The 9,983-nt window shown below is 40.8% G+C and overlaps 2 protein-coding genes across 2 annotated transcripts; one reads left to right on the top strand and one right to left on the bottom strand.

Moving 5' to 3' along the window:
* Window positions 1-1,196: 1,196 nt before the first annotated feature.
* Window positions 1,197-2,282, top strand: LOC135472687 (lysophosphatidic acid receptor 6-like). The gene has a single exon (XM_064752352.1). It carries the CDS (start codon window positions 1,197-1,199, stop codon window positions 2,280-2,282), a length of 1,086 nt encoding a protein of 361 aa, XP_064608422.1.
* Window positions 2,283-8,498: 6,216 nt separating this feature from the next.
* Window positions 8,499-9,972, bottom strand: LOC135467829 (lipoyl synthase, mitochondrial-like). The gene has a single exon (XM_064745713.1). The coding sequence runs from the start codon at window positions 9,970-9,972 to the stop codon at window positions 8,854-8,856; it is 1,119 nt and encodes a 372-aa protein (XP_064601783.1). The 3' UTR covers window positions 8,499-8,853.
* Between the last annotated feature and the right edge of the window lie 11 nt (window positions 9,973-9,983).

Below are 9,983 nucleotides of genomic sequence, written 5' to 3'. Positions count from 1 at the left end.
TTATTTGCTTTATTTGATTTAATGTGGCAGCTTCAGTTTGTGTAGAACAGCGCAAATGCACAGAACTGTGAAATTCTCGAATTTTATTTAGCTTTTCAGTGTGAAAATAACATTGTATTATGTTTGAAATATGCCTATAAATATGCTACCAAACATGTGTCATAATGTAATCGTCATTACAATTTCTACAATGTGTACAAAAACGTTAAAGAAAGAAGCTAGATGAAACATTTGAAAAAAATGCTAAAACCATAAATTTTAATATTATTTTAACATTATAGAAAAATTCTTCCATCATGTTTCGCTAAGCGTGTTTATAAAGTTTTTAAAATGTTTTTCGTGCTATCTGAGTGTTTGGAGGGTTATGCGCTCTCAAGTCATGTTTAGCTATTGTGGTTAGGGTTGAATAATTACTGTTTCTTTTAACATTGTGAATATACCTCACTTGCAGATTTTTTTCCAGAATTTACCGAAATTCAGTCGACAACGCGAGACTCATATGAGGGTGCAAGATTTGCACGAAATTCTCGACTGAATGTCACTGGAATCTCGCTGAAGTCATGATCTCAACTGAATATCAGTTAAATCTCGCAGCGTCGTTCGCATATCGCTGTTAAAATTTTAGGGCACGTATGTGAAAGGGAGGATGGCTCCACCAAACTTCCATATAATTCGCGGCGAGGCCTTGCGCCGATGATAATTCTATTAATTTATTCTCTGTCCTAAGTACCTAACTATCGCCAGCGGTTTACATACAAGGTATGTTCTCTCTTATCAATAACTTGACAAACATTGATATCAAAGCTTGGTTATAGCGTACATCGCTTCATTAACAATAGTCAAATGCTGGGACTATGGTGACACACGGCATGAGACGAAATGTTTCACGTTGATGACGACAATGGAGCCACTTGCACGTAGCACTCTTAGCAAAACGAACAATGCCGAGAGTGCTGGTTGTCATGATAGTAAAGTGCATGTAACGCTACATACAAGTGGAACCCATTCTTCATTCTACATAAGTTATTGAACAGTGTTGCAGCCGGTGGTTTTTAAACAGTAATTAGTAGCCTAATGTTTGCTTATATGTGTTTACATGCCAGGTTCCCACCTTAGTTGGCGGAGTGTACTGTTAACGGGGATTGCAAGATATAAAGCATCATTCATTAACGCGCCAAACAGCCGTGTGCAACAAGATGGTGTCTGAGAGAAACACCCACCTGGCAGTGATACCAACCAGCATGTCCTACGTTTCTGGTGATAACCACAGTGATCCAAATGAAGGAATGAATGCCACTGTCTTTCTAACTTTGTCCATCATTGTCGTCCTCATTGGACTGGTCGGAAACAGTTTTAACTTCATTTTGTTCAGCACCGTGAGGTATAGGCTCTTCTCTTTTGCTGTGTACGTGAGAATATTGGCCGTTAGTGACAGCTTTGTTCTTCTTGTGAACATCATTGAGGAAATCAACAGTAACGTTCTAAATGGAATTTTCTTCACAACACGTGTCCTGTGTAATTTAAGCCTTTTCATCACATTTTTTGGCAAACTTTTATCATCTCTATTGGTGATTGCAGTAGCAGTGGATCGCTATATCGCCGTGGTTTACCCTCTACATAGAAATGTGCTTTGTACGTTACGACGTGCCAATGCCGTGTCGGTATGTCTTGTGTTATTGTCTGCTAGCTTATGTCTGACTGCCGTAATTTGGCATGAAGCTGAAGTAGATAATAACTCTGTAATTATGAACAAAACAAATGGGTCTGGCGATTCCACATGCCCTAACTTTGAAAGCGAGGTCTTTGATTTGTATGGCACAGTTATACAACTACTGTTTGTGATCGTGGGTCCGGTGTGTGTTGTCTCCTTGTTGAATGTGAGGGTACTCTGGGCCGTCAAGTCTCACGTCAAACTCCGCGCACTTTCTTCTAACAATCAGGTAGATGTAGGATTGCCGGTGAAAATGACGGTCACTCTGGTTGCGACTACCTTGTCGTCCGTCATATTTCATATTCCCCTGATAATTGTAGAATTCATGGAATTCGGCAATGTTGCTATTTTGGACAATGCTTGGCGATGGACAAGTCTAGTACAGATGCTGAACTACGCTTTAAATTTTTACATCATTGTTATTCATGGGCGGGAATACCGACAGGCGTTAAAACGTGCATTTGGCTTGGGTACTCCTGTACCAAGATCGGTTAACAGCGTACAGACTTATCGTACCCTTGATGGAACCGTCAATAACTCTACATGTTCGATATCGATTGTGAGTACATGAGACTCTCTTATATTTTGTGGAAATCTAAGGTTTTTTGTTGCTTGTTTAATAATTATTTTGGAGATCAATGGCCTCCACCCACGTGTATTTTCACATGAGCAACACTTTGATACAAAACTGCTATATAAATATCATTGCAACCTGCGAATAATGTGAATAGCTGGACGATTTGGTATTGCACCAATTTATTATTTACAAGCTAGTTTGAACACGTGACAATGAATCAGACTTGAATGGCTTGGTCAAAAACAAAAGCAGGTAATATATATATATATATATATATATATATATATATATATATATATATATATATATATATATATATATATATATATATATATATATCCGTATATACGTGTGACAATTTGCCATGGGGAATCTGTTCCACCCAAACTAATTTGGGGCCCAAGCTGTGTATTCTATTGCTCCTTCCTGCCTATGCGATGACGCTCTGTGCCCAAATTGGTAACGTATTGGCAACACTAATCATTTCTGCTGGGACCCGAGTCGCCAATGCGCAAATAGGATCAGCTGGGTTGATTGCACCTGAAAGCTGAACTAATTATTTTCAACGCACGTAATGTTTCTTCCATCACCTTCTACTAGGTAGAAGGTAGTCTATTTCTTTCACAGAGTCGCCTAAATTCATCTGTCTGTAAAATTAGTCATACTCGCTACCAAAATTGCCTTTAGTCAGTGATACATAACAACTCAACCTTTACATATGGGTATGTTGGAAGTCCATATTCTTCCAAAGAAAATCAAGTTAGAACACCTTTTCTAATTCAGAATGTTAAACTGCATAAGTTTAGTTTCTACGCCGAGAACTCATTTGTTTTACAATAGTTGCACCAACATGCGGTTAGAACAAACTCCACGCAGTAACACAGTCTAGACTGCACTCTCGGTGAATAGACTGCATTGTTTTTCATACCAAAATGTCCTAATATCCAGCTTTAAAACCACATTGCCGTGAGATTAGGCTATATATTACAACAGATAAAATTAAATTCACTCATGAGGGCTATATCACACTAAAACGTGTAAACAATTTCAAATATGACAGCGTCAGAAACATTGTTTACAGTAAAATCGCAAGCAGTAGAGGTAACCGGTAACGCCCTCCGTCGAAACATGTTGAACTCCGCCCAATATTCGGCATGCCGCTGTTTTGTTTAATAACTATGACGTCACTGGCAATGGGTTCTTGCCGTGGAAACCGAGCTAATGAACTTTAACATAATGAATTAGAAGAAGTGTTCTAATTTCATTTTCCTTGTAGTAATGTGAACTTCAAACATATCAATGTGTAAGAGCTTACGTTACGAATCACTGACCAATGGCAATTTTGGTGGCGATTATGACTGATTTTACAGACAGAGCTCTAATAATAGGCGACTCTCTATAGCAGCTGAAGGCTCATCAGTAATTGGTAATGCATGAACGTCTTTCTTTAAATCGGGTGAAGGAAATAAAATCTGTTTACAGGTATAAAGAATGTATGTGTAATGCTAGTATATTTTTGTACCGCTCTGTACCCATGCGATGGAATTCACACATGATGCAACATATGACAAGTGGTACATATTGTTATGTGCACGACTGCCGTCAGTTTCTAAATATAGCTTGCCACTGTTTACATATGCTAAGTTCAGGGAGTGCTGTCTGCCTCTACCTTAGAATGTTCCGGAATACGCTCAGTTCGGTGCCTGTTTGTTTACATCAAGTGTTCAGGAATTTTCTTATTCTAGACAATTCCACCAGGCTATATAAGACCTATGAAAGCAGGTCAAACGGAGAGACGAGAGGAGAAAGGAGAAGTACTGAGAGTTTTGGATGCTTTCGCTGTGTATTACTTTAGTAGGACTTTTGTGCTGAATTTTGGTGTCTTTATAGCCTCTGGCTTTGTTATATCCTATCTCCACCGAGCACTTGTTCAGTCTGAACGTGTATGTTTAATTTGTGCTCTTGTATACACAGTGCCTATTAGTACACGGACCCTGTCTGTGGAATTTTGTGTATATTTCGTCATACACTCAGTTATATTTTCCCTCGTGTGAATTTGCCTCTGAGCGTTTATGCCTGTCTGATATATATATTGTGGAATATGTGCGTCCGTTTGGACTTGACACCGTAAGTACTTTAGTATTTTTATAGATACTGCTATCCTTTCTTGTTAAACTTAAGTACTTTAGTATTTGTATAAGTTTTATTATCTGTTCTTGTTAAGCTAATAAATTGTTGTAAAATAAAATCTGCTGGTTTTGGTTACTTTTTTGTGCGGCTAAACTGTCGTGTATTTCGAACAAGCCATCTCTTTATAATACAGACAGTTTGGGTCGTAACAATATGGACATAAAAGTTTAGGATTTTCTGTGCTCGTTAAGAAATCCTTACTCACCAATTTATGCCCTGGCGAGGGAAAATATTTGTCATTCATTGAAATATGGTACGTTAAGCGTTATTAAATATTTCAGAATTCTTCATTGTTGTCTTCTGTGGCACCGTAAAGTCTGTGAAAATTTACGCCTTGTGGTCAAATTAGTACCACTTCTCATTATTATAACAGATAACTGTGTATACTCTTCGTAGTGCCTCATTAAAAGTCGAACAAAACTCTTTCCAAAATGTATTTTGTCTTCTTGTGACATCAGCTGTGTTATATCTTTGTCGGAGTTAATGACATGGTTTATAAGTGGGGGAGAACAAGGGTCTGTTGTAAAGGCTAGGTCGCTACTACGTGGTAAAGTGGCGTCAATTCATTGAAGAATCGCATTTTCACGATGAACTTCTGAGGAGAGAAGAGTCAGCGACCAACAAAAGCATGAAGTCTTTGCGGGGAAAAAAACGCTGCCTTTTATGTGATTCTTGAAAAATCTGTTGACGTAAACCGGAACGGAACCAGCAGAAATTGTAGATTCGGGAAACCCGCCTCTTTTTGCAAGAGCCAATGGCCCGCTGTGGGTACTTGGAAATGATTTTTATGTGAAATGCTTGACAGAGTAACCCTGAATTCTGAAACGTTGCCTGCACGATCTATACTGTACATAACCCAATGCTGTATATTTGCGATTCATAACTCGTGAACCGGTAAAGAGGAGCACAAGTGTATGTAAACTGCATCCACGGGCTAAAGCAAATTGTCATTCGCGCAGATTTATCTTGATGGTGTTTATTCTAATAGAACTGTGTACCTAATCGCGCGACCCTACTTTGGATATTGCGTTTGCCTGCAGGCATGACGTTAATCATCGGTTTCAATATTATTTCCGTCAACTCACAACTTGCAGCACAACGAACTCGGTATTTATCTCGGGTAAGCCAGAGAGAAAATGAAACGATAACCCTAACTCTTAAATATGCTATTCAAAATGATTCAAACGTAAGACATACTTCAAAAACATCATTTCACGAAAAAGCCAGCACCCTGTAATAGGCAAAATAGCATTATAACAGCCATAAATTAGAAACATGAATATATAAAAATTATAGCTTCCCAGGAACTTTGTGAGTGAAAATTGACAATATGAAAGGTTTTGCCATTTTACACATCTTTAACACTTTTGTCTTATTGGACACTTTTCATGAGAATTGCATCAGTATTTGTGACATACTTTTAAAGCAAGGAAAATATTAAAAACGTGAAACGTAAACATCCAAGACAATTGATGCCACTGTGATATTATACATTTCAGGCATACACTTTGTTGCCATCATAAGTATTGTTTAATGTATGGTACGGAAATATTCATGAAAGTTGTCAAGTATCCACTAAATGTGTGTGACATATCAGTATTATGTTTTAAACCGTGAACAAAAGCGAATTTAAGAGGGTTATCATTTTTTCTCGCACACTGGATATAAGCTGAACAAAAGATAAACGCAACACCCAATTCATTTGATAAAATTAACTGCGTTATCAAGTTCCCTTCAATGGCGTTTTTGGGGATGGGGACAGGTGCATAAAATGGACTCAGCTATACATTTCCATTACTGATGGAAACGGATAACGGATGGTAACGCTAAGGCATGTTAGGAAACATGGGTGGGATCAGTTTGGGAAAATCCACACTTCAGAACTGAGTATGTCCACCGTTTGCCTTTCCCACTGCTACACATCACCGACGCATAGACCTGATGAGATGATCAACTGTGACTTACGGAATGTTTTCCCACTCCTGTGAGGGCCAAGCGCAACTCCCCGATGTTGCCCGAATTTGAAATCGCCGACGAACACGCCGGTTGAGGATATCCAACAGGCGTTCAATTTGGGACAGATCAAGTGAATGCGATGGCCAGTCGAGCACTTCAACGGTTTCGGTCTGTAGAAATGCTCTGCAAACAGCAGCAACATGGGGACGGGCATTGTCGTGCTGAAATGTTACCCCGTGGCGCCGGACAAATAAGACAACTGTTTAATTAGCTGTGACAGTGGCTTCAGTGACCTGAAACGGTCGCGGGGGTGGAGGAGGCGAATATGGCAGTCTTGCTCGAGGTCGTTACACACGGCCGGCGGGCATGCGGGCGACTAGATGTCGTGCCGAATTCTTCATGACGTCTTTTGACACGACTAACCGTTGACGCCTTAACGTTAAGGGCTCTGGCGATAGCTCTAAGGGTCATGCCAGCGTCGAGCATACCGATGGCGCGCTCTCGTTGCTGTTTGACAGAACTGGTACTGTACGTGTGGCCTTTTGTACACCTGAAGGTAAGAAGTGCCAGAGAAGATCTTACAAATCACTAATATTCAGATAGGGGCACACCTGTCTGACGGGTGAAAATGGTGAACAGGCATGAAATCGAAAATACTTTAGTTTTGCAGACTGGAATGTAGACTGGTGTAGGGTTTTGCTATTGGCCATGCCTCGGTGCCATATTGACAAAAATCGCAGCATTATCAAATATTACATAATCAAAAGCGCTGCGTTTATATTTTTGTTCAGTATATGTTGTCAAACCGTGTTTAGTGGTTTACATGACTCTGTGAAACATGATGCAGAAGACAACCAATATGACACACTAGCTATGACGTTATCATAATACTGACCAGATTCAATGTGGAATGCATTGAATAATTCCTTTCCAGATATACCAGACCTAATAAAAATATCTTTTTCCTTACACATAATTTATGTCATCAACATCTTAACGCACAAGATTAACCCACAGAACCACCAGCCTTTCGTCAGCTAAGTCGCTTTCTGGAATCCACCTTCGTTGAATAGCTTACAACTGCACAGGGTTTACTTTTCACATACTATGTCGTGACTCGTCGTTGAGTAAAATTTATGGAGCTAATGCACAACACAGTGTATGTTTGTGCATTAGCTCCATAAAAATATTCTCGATATACGAATAAAGTATCGAGGGAGTGGCCCAAGAACAGGGGTCCACAATACCATTCGCCCATAAAGCCGCAATATATACATATATATATATATATATATATATATATTTTTTTTTACTTGATCGGTGTTATACCCCGTATAGGTACTTAATATATTTCACTTCCAGCACTGCGGTTTGAGGTCACATCCGCAGATTGCTGCCATACTTCCAGGTGTGAGGTAACATCCACAAACATCCGCAGATTGCTGCCATGCTTCCAGCATTACGGTGTGAGGTAACATCCACGAACATCCACAGGTTGCTAATACACTTCCAGCATTACGGTGTGAGGTAACATCTACGAACATCCGCAGGTTGCTGCGACACTTCCAGCATTACGGTGTGAGGTAACATCCACAAACATCCGCAGATTGCTGCCACACTTCCAGCATTACGGTGTGAGGTAACATCCACGAACATCCGCAGATTGCTGCTACACTTCCAGCATTACGGTGTGAGGTAACATCCACGAACATCCGCAGATTGCTGCCACACTTCCAGCATTACGGTGTGAGGTAACATCTACGAACCTCCGCAGGTAGCTGCCACACTTCCAGCATTACGGTGTGAGGTAACATCCACGAACATCCGCTGGTTGCTGCCACACTTACTCACGTAATGGCGAGGAATTACGGCGTTTAGGGCCTACCTACATTACCTAAACGCACAAGTCTGCCCATAGCTACAGCATCGAGCACAAGTTACAGTCACCTCAAGATTATGATGGCTGCTAACTACAATAGTAAAACAGATGACTAAACCCAAATCATCAATTGAGAGAGACAGATACCACACTGCTAAAAAGACAAACTACCATTCACTTTGCTATGTACAATAACGAGTTTAATGCAACAAAGTGCACCCAGATTTACACATTTTGAGTTCTGGAATAGTCCGAGCTAATCTATGTAACAACAAATAACGAAAATCCTTAGTACAGATTATCAAGACCGGAGTGACGTGTGCCTCGAGCTATGACACTCTTTCCATTTGGAAACACGTGAATAAACGTCCCCTTTCTGAAAAATTTCTGTTTCATCCTCAGAAACAAATGTCCTTTAGCCAAAGATAAACAGTTCCAGAGGAAAATTCTTGAGAAAGATTCGAGATAGTTTCAGTTATGGTACTATCCTATATATGTATGTAATCTGTAAAACATTGCTGAGTTTTATGGAGTATCATGTTAAGTCTCCCGTCTTTTCTTCAGTAAGTTTTTAATGAAAAATTCCCCAGCCTTGTAAGATGAGCGTACCAAAGGTCCACTGGCCGTGTAAGCAAAGCCCATCTTGTTTCCCACCTCTTCCCAGTACTCATACTTTTCTGGGCGTATGTATTCCTTCACTTTAAGATGGCGTTTAGTTGGCTGCATGTACTGACCTAATGTAAGACAGTCTACCCCTATGGCTCTCAGGTCTGCCATAGTTTTCAATATCTGTTCATCTGTCTCTCCTAATCCCAACATCAGCGAAGTTTTCGTCACAAGACTTGGGTTTGTGTCCTTCACATGTTTAAGGACAGCGAGAGATTGCTGGTAGTTCGCTCGTGGATCTCGGACAAACTTCTGAAGCTCCTCAACGGTTTCCACATTGTGAGCATATACATCCAGACCTGAGTTAGCCACCAGAGTTACAGCTTCCAGATCACCTCGGAAATCAGGCGTGAGGCATTCTACTAACATTTCTGGCTTTAACCGTTTGATTTCTCGTACTGTGTGTGCAAAGTGATTTGACCCTCCATCTTTCAGGTCATCTCTGTCAACAGATGTCAGGACGACATAATCCAATCCCCAGGCTGCCACTGCCGTAGCTGTATTCAAAGGTTCCTCAGGGTCGGGCGGTGGAGGTGCCCTGGAGGTTTTCACAGAGCAGAACCTACAGCCTCGGGTACATGTGTCTCCCAGCAACATGATAGTGGCCGTGGCTGTCTTTTCTGCTCCACCTCCCCAACATTCCCCAATGTTAGGACACTTAGCTTCTTCACAGACCGTATGGAGCTTAAGCTTTCTCAGGTCCTTCCTCAGTCGGCTGTAGTTCTCCCCTGACGCAATGGTCGTCCTGAGCCATGGTGGCAACCTCAGTCTTCCCGCTGACTTCTCTAGTTTCAGCTTTTCCTTCCACTCCCATTTGTCAGGCCCATCTCCCGAAACAAAATCACTGAGACTTGGGCCATCAGCTATCTTTTCTCTCTGCTCTTTGGATAGCTTAGAGTTTGACGATCTCACGCCAGAGAGTGAGAAATGTCTTTGGAGAGCTCTGTTGTAGACTGTGCAGGCTGACCACACAAAGCTTCTCTGGGCGTTCATCTTTAATATTC

This window comes from Liolophura sinensis, chromosome 1, assembly GCF_032854445.1.
Source record: "Liolophura sinensis isolate JHLJ2023 chromosome 1, CUHK_Ljap_v2, whole genome shotgun sequence".
NCBI classification, from domain to species: Eukaryota; Metazoa; Mollusca; class Polyplacophora; order Chitonida; family Chitonidae; genus Liolophura; species Liolophura sinensis.
Note: the sequence above shows the minus strand (reverse complement) of the source record. Positions and strands in the feature narration are given on the sequence as shown.

Excerpts from the sequence above, each read along its gene's own strand:
- LOC135467829 (XM_064745713.1), bottom strand. The coding sequence starts at position 9,972 with ATGAACGCCCAGAGAAGCTTTGTGTGGTCAGCCTGCACAGTCTACAAC.
- LOC135472687 (XM_064752352.1), top strand. The coding sequence starts at position 1,197 with ATGGTGTCTGAGAGAAACACCCACCTGGCAGTGATACCAACCAGCATG.